This window comes from Tenebrio molitor, chromosome 2 (genome assembly GCF_963966145.1).
Source record: "Tenebrio molitor chromosome 2, icTenMoli1.1, whole genome shotgun sequence".
NCBI lineage: Eukaryota > Metazoa > Arthropoda > Insecta > Coleoptera > Tenebrionidae > Tenebrio > Tenebrio molitor.
In genome coordinates, this window is record NC_091047.1 from 28,166,892 (window position 1) to 28,181,128 (window position 14,237).

General features: G+C 35.0%; 2 protein-coding genes across 2 annotated transcripts; both read left to right on the forward strand.

The window, feature by feature from the left end:
- The first annotated feature begins 909 nt into the window (after positions 1-909).
- LOC138123304 (acidic mammalian chitinase-like) lies at positions 910-6,069 on the forward strand. Its single transcript, XM_069037944.1, has 15 exons — positions 910-1,036; positions 1,093-1,174; positions 1,926-2,096; positions 2,149-2,381; positions 2,438-2,565; positions 2,616-2,928; positions 3,005-3,127; positions 3,181-3,303; positions 3,350-3,674; positions 4,565-4,663; positions 4,716-5,122; positions 5,171-5,301; positions 5,357-5,483; positions 5,535-5,720; positions 5,778-6,069. Exons 2-15 carry the CDS (start codon positions 1,108-1,110, stop codon positions 6,021-6,023), a joined length of 2,679 nt encoding a protein of 892 aa, XP_068894045.1. The 5' UTR covers positions 910-1,036; positions 1,093-1,107; the 3' UTR covers positions 6,024-6,069.
- A 2,572-nt stretch (positions 6,070-8,641) lies between these two features.
- Positions 8,642-10,526, forward strand: LOC138123480 (endochitinase-like). The gene is made up of 7 exons (XM_069038228.1): positions 8,642-8,845; positions 8,898-9,068; positions 9,131-9,366; positions 9,416-9,546; positions 9,596-9,686; positions 9,774-9,890; positions 9,939-10,526. The coding sequence occupies exons 1-7, from the start codon at positions 8,770-8,772 to the stop codon at positions 10,062-10,064; spliced, it is 948 nt and encodes a 315-aa protein (XP_068894329.1). The 5' UTR covers positions 8,642-8,769; the 3' UTR covers positions 10,065-10,526.
- The last annotated feature ends 3,711 nt before the right edge of the window (positions 10,527-14,237 follow it).

A 14,237-nucleotide genomic window follows, 5' to 3' on the forward strand; every position in this document is an offset into this window, starting at 1 on the left:
CATTTGATGAAGAAATCTGAATTTTGTTGACAATACCAAGTCACATAGCAACAGAAGAATTATATGGTTTAAGGGGTAATAGTTACCTATATTTAATGATTTTTAGACTTAGTTCCTTCAGATTATCGCTTGTTTTGATGCCTAAGAATGATTTAAAAAGCAGAAAAAGTAGTTAACAATATTTTTCATTTCATTAGCTCCAATTATATTTTGATACAGCATTGAGAATTTTAAATCACTGTGAATACTAATACTGTGGCATAAGAACGTCTAGTCTTTTGAAAACCACCACATGTATGTGATAGTTCAGAACGAACTATCATTTCTAAAATTGCTGTTTGCTACTAATCTTTTTCATTTTAGAAAGTCATTACAAAAAACTGTTGAAAAATTTGAAATTTTTATAGTGAAGAATCACTGTATAAATTTAGAAATATTTCTCAGCAGGAAGCAAATATATTTACAGAAAGAATAATGAGATGTAAAAAAAATTAGAGAAAATAAAATATACCCTCCCGCTAAACTGATGACTGTGTATTTAATCAATTCTGATAACTGAAGATGACTTTATTACCGTATTTATTAATTTCTTTACGACTACATTTATAAGAAGCAATATAACAATATAACTACTGAATGTAAACATTTTATAATGATGCATATAAATGCTACCAATTGCAAGCGAAAAATCGAAATACATATTTTTAATATTAGATTCGTTTGTCAAACATGTACTTTTCCATTTCTGATTCGTGTGACCTTAAACCCAAGAAAACACTCTTCTCTTGCGAAATCATTCTTTTAAGCATAAAACTGGATTATCCAGCCAAATTATAATAAGTAATCGAGTGTTTATGACACCCAATAAATATATATTCGGTTACTCTTTATTTTCAAATAATTGTAAAAAAGAGATATGACGTGGAAAAAATTGGGTTCAAGCAGATTAAAGCAATAAACATTTTCAAATAAAAGGCGGCACGCGTGAGGGAATTGGCAATTGATTTGATTGTTTCCACTCAAGAATTAATAGCAGGTACGTTAACGGTTTTCTTATATTGTAAAGTTGTAATATTTTTGTTCGATTTTCAGGGAATTATTTTCAGGATGGGTAAAGCTTGGCTGGCCTTAGTGCTGGTTTGTGCCACCGCTGGAATTGTTTCAGCTGCTACAGGTACGTGTTTGCATATTTAATTTGTTTTCAAACATAATTTGCCACTTTAAATCAAAGTCAATTTTTTCAACGTTTATGATTATTCAGAATGATTTTGAAAATTGTGCAGATATTCTAACCTGTGACAAAACCCCACAAAAGGTAATGATTGAGCCAATAATGCCTTATACAATATTTTTCGAGAAAAGGGGGCTAAAAGTTTTTCAAAAAAAGTTTAGGAGCTACTGAATTTTACGAAAAAATTGGTCAAAAAAAGTCATAGTAGAATTTTTTGTTGTCATTTAATGACATGAAAGTAATAAATGAGCATAAATTTAGTGATTTACCTACGTTACACTGACAGAAATTAATGCCACTTGATCTATATTTTGAAGTTTTATTATTATTAGGAATTATTAGGAGTATTTTTTATAAGCAATGAGTCGTTCGTGTATGCAAACTTCCCACATGTAAAATAGTAGTGCCTTATACACGTGTTGAATAAATAACATTGTTAAAAATTTTGTTGTGCACTCTGTTGAAATGTGTATTTTTGGATATTTATTTCTATTAGCCTAATAAGCTAATAGATTTAATTACTCGTAGTAATGGTAAATTTAAAAAACACCTATTTGTGTATTATTAAAATAAATTGTAAAATATTTCGAATTAACGAAAGCCTCAGTACTTAAGTTAAATAAAAAAAATGGAAGCATAGATGGTTGCATAATGTTATTTATTTTTTAATCAATTGTCCAATTGTGATGATTAGATAAGGTGGTCTGTTACTGGGGCACCTGGTCGGTCTACCGCTGGGGCAATGGTAAATTCACCGTCGACGACATCGACCCAACCCTTTGCACCCACATGATCTACACTTTCGTTGGTATACAACGAGACGGTAACATCCGACTCCTCGATGAGTATTTAGACATCGATCTACGTAAGTCTCCATCAAATCCCTCACATCGCAATCTCAAACTTTCCACATTTAGAAAACCTGAAACGCTTTAACGACCTCAGACAAACAAACAAGAACCTGAAGACACTCTTGGCCATTGGTGGCTGGAACGAAGGATCCGAGAATTATTCGTTCGTCGCGGCAGATCCCGCCAAGAGAGCCAATCTAATCAACAGTGCTTTGAATCTTGTCCAGACCTGGGGATTCGACGGTTTCGATCTGGATTGGGAGTACCCCAACCAAAACGGAGGAGTGTGGGCTGACATCGTGGGTTTTACTCTTCCACAACAAAATGTCCCAAGATTGATTCAATTGTATTTCAGCAAAACTATGTGACGTTGATTAAAGAGTTCAGAGAGGTGTGGGACCGACATGGATTGCTCTTGACGGCGGCGGTGGCGGCGGCGCCCAATTCGGTCGACCTCTCCTACGACGTTCCGGCCCTCAGCAAGTACGCTTGTACAACATTTTGTGACTCTTAATTTTGATAATGATCTACAGATATTTGGACTTTATCAACGTTATGGCGTACGATTTGCACGGTTCTTGGGACAAAGCTGCTGGTCAAAATGCCCCACTTTATGCTTCGTCTATTGATGTCAGCGACGCACAGAAAACCTTAAACGTTGATGCCTCGATCAGAGGATGGATTGCTAGAGGTGCTGATCCGCAAAAACTGGTTCTTGGGTTGGGTACTTATGGAAGAAGTTTCACGTTGGCCAGTGCGGCCAACAATCAGCTAGGTGCTCCTGCCACCGGAGGTGGGAACCAGGGGAAATACACTGGTGAATCCGGAATGGTGGGATACAATGAGGTAAGTAAAACAAAGAGTACCAGAAAGGGATCAAATATTTCAATGTAGTGCACTTGAATATAAAAAATTGTTTTAGATCATCGAACTCCAACAAAGTGGTGGATGGACAACTGTATGGGATGACCAACAAAAGACGCCCTACATGTACAGTGGCACCCAATGGATCGGTTTCGATAATCCCAAATCAATTGCTATTAAGGTATCTATCTCTGTTTATCTGTAAGAAATAAATTTGACAGACTTTTGCTTTAGGTGGAGTTCGCCAAATCTCTAAATCTTGGTGGTGTGATGATTTGGTCCCTCGAGACGGACGACTTCAAAGGTTTGAGTGGTACCAAAAACCAACTTCTTAGGACCATCAACGACGCTTTGGGAGTAAGTCGAATGTTATTTCTTTTTTCTTTACTAATGATAAAATTAGAGTACCGGAAGTCTGCCCGATCCGGAACCTCAGCCCGAACCAGAACCTGAACCGGAACCAGAGCCAGAACCTGAACCCCAACCTGAGCCAGAACCTGAACCCGAACCTGAGCCTGAGCCTGAGCCCCAGCCCGAGCCGGAACCTGAACCGCAACCAAGTACTACTTGCGTCAAGGAGGGTTACATTCGGGATCCAGATAATTGTACTCTATTTTACTATTGTGTGCCCAATGGAGATGGTTTCACCAAAACGCCATACAAATGCAATCACGGTTTGGTCTACGATCCGAAGCTGAATATCTGCAATTATGCATCAGAAGTTCAGTGTTAAAAATACCGTTAACCTTTGTAAACATATTCATCTTTATCTGAAAAGCAAATAAAATTATTCTTATAAGCATTCACGCTTGTTTTTAATGTACTGATCGCGTAAATGATGTCAAGAATAGTAACCACTACCGTGATCATGATCAAGATTTAATCTAAAGATGAAGATGTTGATCTTTCCACGATAATAAATAATAAATAATAAATGTAGAAGAAGCCACTTATAAAGCAACTTACGCAAAGTATAGGAAAATTTATTAAGGAATTTATAATCACTCAAGACACCAGTTTGAAGTAACGATGCCGAAGTGATTTTTTGCACACTGAGGACTAGATGTGGAGAATAGAAGGAGTGTTCCAATATTTTACAACCAGCATTAATAGTACTCGTGGAAATTCAGCATTTTGTGGACGAGAGCGTTGTCCTGATGGACTCATTTTCTTTCTTTTTGCAATGGTGCTCCACAGTACAGACACCCCAAATATGATTATATAATACGACTTTTCTTCTTAAAATCGTCGCTTCTTCACTTTACACTTTGGTGTTTTAAATTTAGATCACCGCAATGAACTTAATTAACAAAAATGAACATTACCTTGTGAGCAAAATTCAAGCTTTAATTCTTTAAAATATGTTTAGATATTCGATTGGAGGATTTGGTAAGTTTCCTTCACTCCGAATAAGGTTCAATATGCTGCATAAAATAAATTAAAAAAAAAATCTAAATTCAGAGTACACTTGTTTACCTGATTTTAATACAATTGAATGAGTAGAAAACACTACACGATATCAGATAAGAACAAATTTGTCCAAACATTTTTACTTCTTATCTTGTTGAAGTACCGAGGAAGAGTAGAAGGAGATCACTTTTTTCCTATAAATAAATCCCAAAAAAAATAATTTTCAAACCGAAATCTCACGGTGCAAAAATGAAACTGGTCGCAATCTTAGCATTCTTGACTGCTTCTCTGGCACTTTCATCAGCTGGTAATGTATTACATTGTTCCCATTTCGATGGATTTTCATTTGTACCTTTCAGGTAACGTCGTTTGCTACTTTACCAGCTGGACCATCTACAGACCAGACGATGGAGAATACGCCGCCAAAAATGTAGACCCCAATCTCTGCACCCACATTCTCTACGCTTTCGTCGGCCTTAACGAAGACGGTACCATTGCCATTTTGGATGATTGGGAAATCACCGGTCTCAACGAACTCAAACATCTTGTGTCCCTCAAGGATGAGAACCCCAACCTGAAGATTATTCTCAGCATGGGAGGATGGAACGAAGGATCGACCAAGTATTCCGAAGTCGCCAAAAATGCCAATAAAAGATCTACCTTGGTAGATAGTGTACTCAGTTTCCTCGACGAGAATGAATTTGACGGTTTTGATCTTGATTGGGAGTATCCTGGTCAAAGGGAAGGAGACGAAGATGTTGATCCTGTAAGTGTTGAATAACCTCACGATTTCTTTTCTAATAGACGACTTTAGGACAACTTCATCACCATGTTGGGCGAGCTGAAGACAGCCTTGAATGCCAAGGGTTATATTCTTTCTGCCGCCGTTTCTGGAGGTGTAGGATCCATCGATATATCTTACCCCAACGCCAAAGGTGTATCAGAGTAAGCAGGAATTTCTTCCCAAAAGCATCGTTCTAACATTTCTGTTTTTTTACAGCAATCTGGACATGATCAACGTGATGACGTACGACTACCACGGCGACTGGGAGACCTTTGTTGGACACAATGCTCCGTTGTACCCATCTCATCTTGATGAAACCGAAGACCAAAAACTTCTCAACGTCGTAAGTTATCTGATTTTTACCCTTAAAAAAACTATTTTTTTTTAAATTGAGGCTGCCGGTATTCAACACTGGATTGATTTGGGAGCCGACCCTAAGAAAATCAACATGGGTATCGGTACCTACGGTCGCACCTTCACCTTGGCCGACCCATCCAACACAGAGCTCTACGCTCCTGTTTATGGCACCGGGGAACAAGGACCTTACACAGAAGAAGCTGGAATGTTGGGATACAATGAGGCAAGTTTGGTACAACTTATTTTGCTTTAATTTTCATCTCATTTATTATTTTGACAGATTTGTGCTTTGTATGGCGACTGGGAAACTTTCTGGGATGATGAGCAGATGGTACCACACAAGGTTAAAGGTGACCAATGGGTTGGCTATGATGACGTTCAGTCTATTCAGTCGAAAATTGAACTTGCTAATCAACTGGGTCTTGGTGGAGCGATGGTTTGGTCTTTGGACACTGACGACTTCCTTGGACTGTGTGGGGATGGAAAATATCCTCTTCTCAAGGCTATCAATGACAATTTGAACTAATAATACTGTACCACAAACAAATAAATTCTTCTTAAAATATAAATAAGTTTTATTTTTTAGATAGTTTTACCATAAAGTGAGTTGTACTTTTTGAATATTTTTGGAAACACTAAAAGGGTTTGAACGGATGAATAGTACTAGAACCCTTGAACACTTATTTTAAGTGCAGATAATATAAGAATTTCATTTCCAGTAATAATGAAAGTGTGATAAAAATGATCTCAATTAACTAGATAAAGTGATAAGATAAGTTAAGTGTGAGGTAGGTATCTAGACAGGTGACTTTTAAAAATTATTTTGAAAATAGTAGAAACATGTGAAGTTTTGAAAAATAAACATAAACGTTCGTTTTTAATATGTAGGTACAAGACAAAAACAATTTGAGATCATTTGAAATAAAACCTTGTTATGCAAAGTTATTCCAAACATCTGTAATATTTGTTCTGACTTAGGGTACTGCGAGACTAAAGTAAAGGTTTCAAATTTGTAATTAGTACAGTCGCGATCAATAAATTTTGGACACTAGTGTCATTGTGCTGTCATACATTCTAAAACGACCTTAATAATTTAATAACCTTAATTTTGATTGTGTAAATGTCAGATTTACCGACAAAACATTCAAGAGGTTTTAAAAATCATACAAATGGAATAGAACGAGGTTTTAATTAATAAAAAATAGAAAATAAATAAATAAAAACTATAAACATGATATTTTGTCATCGCTCATGTTGACAATTTGTAGATAAATTTGACAACAATTTCATCATTTCATGTGTGACAATTTCAATAAAGCATGTCTTAGGGCCGGTTTCACCAACGTGAGTTAAATTTAACTATAGATTAAAATATACGAAAACATTGTTATAACAATAGGTAACTCTAGTAACGAAGCATTTTAACCTACGGTTAACGTTAACTGCCGTTGGTGAAATCGGCCCTTAGAGTAATATTTTTTATAATATGACAGAAAAATTATGTCCAAAATTTAATGATCGCAATAGTACGGTCGATGGACAAATAAAACTGGGACACTTAAAACTTAATCTATGTAAATCAGACCATTGAATTGTCAATATATTTGTCAGTGTCTATATAATATGTCATACCAAAGTTAACCTATTTGTGATTAAGCCGTAATTAAACGATGCAAATTTGTAAATTTTGACTTCTGTGATTGTCATTTTTGTCCCAGTTTTATTTGTCCATCGACTGTACCTACTTTAGAGGCCCATTGGAGCATACCTTCAGCAGCAAAGGCTCTAACTTAGAGTCTTCATTCCATTTGTTGCCAGATTTAATTTGTCAGCATAAAATTTATTGTTATCTGGTTAGAAATAAGTTTGTAATATGTATCTTAAACATGAGAGAAATGTCAATCTGCTGTCAATACCTTTTTGATTAATTAGAAAGTAAAATACTTAAAAGTAAAAGACAGAATGTAAAAGCGAAAAGATAAGATGTGGCAAAATCTGATCCATTTATTTTTCGAGTTTGTCTATTAATTGTAAATAGCAAGATAAAATTTCACTATTGTTTTGAACGAAACAAACTGAGTATTATCATCTATTATGAATTGAACCGTAGCCACGATCTTCTTCAAGGCGTAATTGTTTTCGATTTTTTTGGATGAGGACAAGTGATTCCGCTGTATCATTTTTGGTTCTACAAGTGAAGTATTGCATCTAGATCTAATCACAATTCGCAGCACAATACTTTTTTTTGACGTTGAAAAACTAACTACCACTAATTGTTTTCCTTTCAGTATGTTATGACAAGTTGTTATTCCATTTTGCTCACAATTTTCAATAATAATCATGGCAGTATTTTTCATCACTCCCAAAAACTTTCAAACGGTTATTTATAGCAGTTGTAGTAGTAGTATCTAGTAATAGTAGTAAATATTCCTGCCTTGGACATAGAGTAATTGTGAATTATTTCCATTTCTGTCTCTCCTTGGCTATACAGGGTGTTTCGAAGTTGAGGCGTTCCTTTTAGCATGTAATAGAATGCATTGTACTAAATAGTTTTAGTCAAAATCATCCCAGTAAAATCTATACGGCAATAAAGATACAATAAGTTAATTTTTTTGAAATTTTTGAAACCGGTCCTGCTCAAATTTGCGCTGATTTGTTAGAAATTAGAATTGACAAAAAAAAATCAAATGACCATGGACGTTAATCAAAAATGCTGTCAGAGTTGTCGGCTAATTATTCGGAATGACTTTATCATTACGAAAATAATGAGCTCACAGATATGTTGCTAATGTATAGGCAATGTTATCACGTTATCAGAATGCAGCTGCGGCGTCCAGAGAGTACGCAGAGCGATTCCAGAAAGACACCATTTTGGGTCACGTCAGTTACAGAGGAGAAATAGACAGGACCGAAGTCAACATTTTAGAAAACAATAAAAATATACAATCAATTATCTCCGTTAATACAAACATTTTACTAAGAAGATTTAGGCTAAAATTCTTAAGAATAATGTATAGTACCTCGTGTTACAAGGAACGCCTCAACTTTGAAAACAGTCTGTATATATCCTATTTCTTTGAAATAAAGATAAATACCTACAATGGAACATCCTTTGCTAAAATTTCATCAATTTAATAATAATAATAATTTATCGCTCAGTCAACTTTATCGTCAAAGCTTCTGATTATTTTAGCTTCCTATTGTACAAATTTATAAAAATAAATTGCTATCTAGTAAACTTTAATAAACAAGTCATTAGGAGTACCTCTAAAATGTATGGAAAAATGGCTACTGTGACATTAATAACACTTTTAGTTTTAAGAATTTCCTTTGCACATTCGTCACATTGTAAGTACATAGTAACAATTCAAATTAGAATTATTTTTGAACAATTTTCCAGCTCGCGTGGTATGCTATTTCACCAGTTGGACGATCTACAGACCAGATATCGGAAAATTCCAAGCTGCCAACATAGATCCTACACTCTGTACCCACATAAACTACGCATACATTGGTATTTACGAAAATGGGAACGTCTTGGTTCTAGACGATTGGGAACAAACACTTTTGGGTAAGTACTTTTATTGTCAACATTTGAAAAGTCAGTGAAACAAATTTGTTGTAACATTTTAGAAGAAGTAAAACATTTGATGAACCTGAAACAGAAAAATCCAAACCTTAAAGTTCTGGCCAGCATGGGTGGATGGAACGAGGGATCTACAAAATACTCTCATGTTGCTGCGGACCCAGAAAAACGTGCCACGATGGTTCAGAGCGTTTTGAAATATATGGAAAAGCATGGTTTTGATGGTCTGGACCTCGACTGGGAGTACCCAGGCCAATGTGGAGGCGATCCCGAAAATGATCCTGTAATGATAAATAACAAGGAAATCAGTAATATTTTTGACACATTCTTAGATCAATTTCGTGACACTTTTGGGAGAGTTGAAAACTGCTCTAAACGCGAAGGGATACATTCTAAGCGCAGTGGTCACGGCAGATAAGTATTCAATGGACATCTCTTACCCCGATGTCAGAGCCATTTCAAAGTAATCTTCTTCACTTCAACAGAACTTTTATAATTATTGTTGTTTTCAGCAATTTAGATCAGATTAATATTTTGACCTATGAGTCGTCCAGTACCTTAAATTCACTCCATCAGATTCGCGAGCAAGAACATTCTAGTGTCGTAAGTACATTAATTCAAGAAATTAAAGCAGCTTTTGATAGGTAGATTAAATAGTTTCTAATTCTCTTTTTAAACACAATTTTGTAGATCTGTCAGCTAGGCTCCGAATGGGAATACATATGGGATGACGTGCAGAAAATTCCCTACAAAATCAATGGAGATCAGTGGATTACCTACGAGGACACTGAGTCTATAGGAATTAAAGTAAGTTTTTTATTAAATGGGATTAAATCTATTGGGAAGTTCTTGTAGACTGATTTTGTCAAAGAAATGAGTCTAGGAGGTGTTGCAGTTTGGTCGTTTGATACAGACGATTTCTTGGGATTATGTGGAGCGGCCTATCCACTTCTTCATTCTATTAACTACCATCTAAACTAAGTACTTTTGTGTCAAAGCTAACATGCTTAGAACTGTAATCCGCATATATACAGGGTATCCCAGAACTGCGTCCCAAAAAAGGGAGTATTTGGATAATAGTCATAATCTGAATTTTAAAGAAAAAAGGTCTTATCTCAAACCATAATCGAAAAAAGACATCCTAAACTTAACCAATCAGAGTAGAGCATCGTCAAAGTAAGATGACAGCAATTTTTCTTGCGGTATCGATAATTATTTTTGCTGTCTAGCAACCTGTCCGATTACCTGAGGACGAGTTTCTGGGTTGGTGCAATTGAAAACTTGATAACTTTGTCATGTAAGCTTCAGAAAAATTTATTTTAGTCATATTGGAGTCTCTTTTGCTGTCGGCACATGCCTGTTTTTATATGGGGAGGCAATTCTGGGACAGGCTGTATACACATATTATTTACATATATTAAACAATTAAATATATTAATTATTCTCTAACTTTAATTCTGTAACAGTAACCGACCAAATCAAAATATCTACTGATTGATGAAAATGCTTATCATCCAGCCATCGATATGTAATCGTACATAGAGATTATTATCAACAACTCTTCAGTAGGTACTTTTTGTAGTGAACGACCAAAGCAAATAATTTCTTAAAAGTCCAGCTTCTTTTACTCTACCATAGCCTCCAACCTATAAATTGATCACTTTTGTAACATTCAAAACATAGAAGAAGCTTGTTCAACATTTTATAATACTAATATACTGGGTGCCCCAAAATTCGCGGAGCAATTCATTGGGGCAATTGCCAACTCATGTTAGAAAATTATGAGAAAAATAATACATGCATTGTATATATTTTGATTTGAAGATACATTTGTATGTGGGCTCAAAAGGTGCAGCTTTGATCTTATTTATTTTAAATATTAAAAAATATTTTGACTATTTGTCTTTTAATAGCCAGTGGTATAATAATTTTGAATAATTTTGGAAAGATTTACAATTATTTATTCATTATTTCCAGCATTTATAAGAAGTGATTTTATCTCGGTTTTGCCTCAAAGAACATATGGCACCATGTCATTTTATTAACGTTCTTACTATTATTCTTTCGGGCATGGATCACTTGCGCGCCGCGGTCAGGAAAAACTACGGGTGGGTTTAATCCTACAGGACAGTTACGCGCCAACTCGTAATAGAGTTTAGGTCAGTAGCGCGCGGCGGTCAGTTTACCCGCGAATCACACCTAGGTAACAGATTTGAAAATATAATACATATATTGTAACAGTCCAAATAGATTCGATAAATTGAGAATTTTAATTTTAAAATAATTTCAACGAAATATTTTAAATACCGTTCATTTGCGACGGAAATGCTGGTCAGTTGTAAATTTTATTGATGCCGTGTCGGCACCACATTCCTCAACTGAAATCTGCCAACCTTTCTTTGAAAATTCAGGTACGCGTCCTGTCCGAACACAACACAAAGATAACAGTTTTTATGGGAAAAGAAACATTGCAAAATTTACTCGTTCGACAATTTGGGGAGTCCAGTTAAAATCAGGAGATAATTGAATTAATGAATTTGATGTTAGCAGGTTTCAAATTTCAAAGCAATGTTCATTAGGTTAATTTACTTTTTTTAGCATTCTCAAATTTGTGGCATATTTATAATTAAAGGGCGAGAATTGCAAATTAGAAACAAAGCGCTTTATCGTAGAAAATAACTAGAATCGTTGGCACTTTTAGTTAGAAAAGTAACAAGGCAAAGTAGAAAGGGATCGGTAGAAAACACAGAGGACCGGGTAACGGTAAAGCCAGGTAGTCGTAGAAATCAGAGGTGTGTGTGAGAGAGAGAGAAAGAAAATTACGAATTAATTAGAACAGTTTTGGGGAATCAAACCAATGTAGAACAATTTTTAGAATTGTTTAGAATTATTTTATGACCTAAATTTTATTATTATCAAGACAGATTTTTTTTTGAATGCCTCAAAGGGCCAGTGTTTTTTGCAATTTTTACATTCGAGTCGACCGGGAAGCACTCGTTTCGGAGCGAGCGTTGGATGTTGGAAGCGTTGCTTTCAAGGCTAGAAGTACAAAAACTCCTATATTGGCCCAGCGTAGTCATTTATTTATGAGTCAGATCTCAATTCGAGGGCCGCGAGTCAAATCTCATCGGGTCAAATTTCCACCAACTTCTGTTGTTAAATTCATTTATTTATTGCTACCATTTGTTAAAACCAAACGCCACCACACTCGATTATTTGTTAAATAAAATTTAAGTGAAGTGTGCTCAATCGTTTTAAATTCTATTTTTGTAAAACCTTCCGAAGGTACGGCCTCTCGTTAGAACCTAATTAAACAAAAATGAAAAATAAAAGACAACGTAGGATCCATAAATATTTCTCTTCTCATTATTTTTGTTTCTTATTTTTCCGCAAAATTTTCATCCGAGGGAATGCGGAAACCAACAATACACCAAATGAGGGAGGAAAGTTTCATCGAGGAAAAGTCAAGGAAATCGAAACGTTTCAATATCAAACCTTGAAATGTTATTTCTTGCTATATTGGTAACAACATATTTGTAAAGCTTCCTATATTTTGAATTTGTGCACGAAACAGGCAAATCAGTGCCTCATTTTAATCATTTTAATACCTCCATAAATTTTAAAATATCTTGATATGGAACGTAAAAACTTTATTTATTGTATTTATCCATCCCCTGAAGATTTTCTGAAATTTCAGAATTCCACAAAACAACCCGGCTTTACCTACAGATTTTATTAAGCATCGCAAGATGAAAAGAAACATGTGCAATCCAAAGGGGAAAAAGTAGACCTACCTGTAACGGTATAAGTGCATTTTATTATCTTAATCCCTCATTGGTGCCCAAGTGTCCTGTAGGTATCTTTTGGAGCCATGAAATTTCTAGCAAAGTGTAAACTGACCGCGGCGCGCTACTGACCAACACTCATTCTTTCTTATTTCCATGGATAATAAAAAGAAATATTAATTTTTAGATTATTGGAATAAATCGAATGTTTTTAAATGTTGCCACATTTAGTGTACCAGAAAGGTCCAAATCTTCTATTGGGTGTTTTTTTTTTTAGATTTCACCTCATAGTGGACGTGAAGAGTCGATAGTGCATTTTATAGTGTTGGGTTAATTTAATAAAATTTAAAATCTTGCAATTTCTCGCTGGACGAAGTTTATAATGTATGGGCAATGCTATTAGAATGCAGTTGTGGCGTCCAGAGAGACACAGAGCTATTTCCGGAAAGACACCATCCTCGGCTACGTCAGTTTATTAATTTAGTACAGCAGAGAAATAGACAGGACCGGACTCAAAATTTTAGAAAACTGTAAAAATATACAATCAATTATCTCCGTTAATACGAGTATATAAATACATTCTTCTGAGAAGATTTAGGCTGAAATTCTTAAGAATAATGTATAGTATAGTTCTCCCAGAGCTACAGCGATTTTATGGCAGGGCAATAGTGCGTATTGGGTCTATTGAGTCGCCGACAAGCGGCTTAAGCAGACCCCATGTCAATCATCACTTTAGCTCTGTGTCTGTCAGTTTACAGGGTTGTACTTGAACGAAGATGTTATTTAAAATTTTCATAAAATAAAAACCTAAACACAGACATCATAACCAAATATTTATTGTATAATTACCACATAAATAATTAAAATAAATATTATAAAAAAAAAAAAACAAATAATTAAAATAAATGTAATAATAATAAAATACAAGATCGTGTTATGCAATACAAGATTGTGTTATCAATACAAGAAATTATTTGATGATTTTTTAAAAGCTTTTGATAGGCTGGACCATGAAATCCTTGTCAGAAAGCTGGAGACATTGGGTTGCTCTTCTAACTTTGTAAATTTTTTGTATTCCTACCTGAGTGATCGTAAACAGTTTGTTAGTGTTCATGGACACCGTTCTAATGTTTTTGATTGCTCCTCTGGTGTGCCTCAAGGATCTGTGTTGGGACCGCTACTCTTCAATATTTTTATTAATGACATAATTGAGGATCTTTCAGTATCCTGTTTGCGGTACGCAGATGATATGAAGATTTTTACGTCTATTAGAGAATTTGGTGATTGTGTCAGGTTGCAGGATAATATTGATTTAATCTCCACTTGGTGCATACGAAATAACCTTCAGTTAAATATAACCAAACGTGTT

Excerpts from the sequence above, each read along its gene's own strand:
- LOC138123304 (XM_069037944.1), top strand. The coding sequence starts at position 1,108 with ATGGGTAAAGCTTGGCTGGCCTTAGTGCTGGTTTGTGCCACCGCTGGA. Across the intron at positions 2,097-2,148 it reads GTATTTAGACATCGATCTAC|AAAACCTGAAACGCTTTAAC; the intron begins GTAAGTCTCCAT and ends TTCCACATTTAG. Across the intron at positions 5,484-5,534 it reads ACCAAAAACTTCTCAACGTC|GCTGCCGGTATTCAACACTG; the intron begins GTAAGTTATCTG and ends TTTTAAATTGAG.
- LOC138123480 (XM_069038228.1), top strand. The coding sequence starts at position 8,770 with ATGTATGGAAAAATGGCTACTGTGACATTAATAACACTTTTAGTTTTA. Across the intron at positions 8,846-8,897 it reads CTTTGCACATTCGTCACATT|CTCGCGTGGTATGCTATTTC; the intron begins GTAAGTACATAG and ends ACAATTTTCCAG. Across the intron at positions 9,547-9,595 it reads GATGTCAGAGCCATTTCAAA|CAATTTAGATCAGATTAATA; the intron begins GTAATCTTCTTC and ends TGTTGTTTTCAG.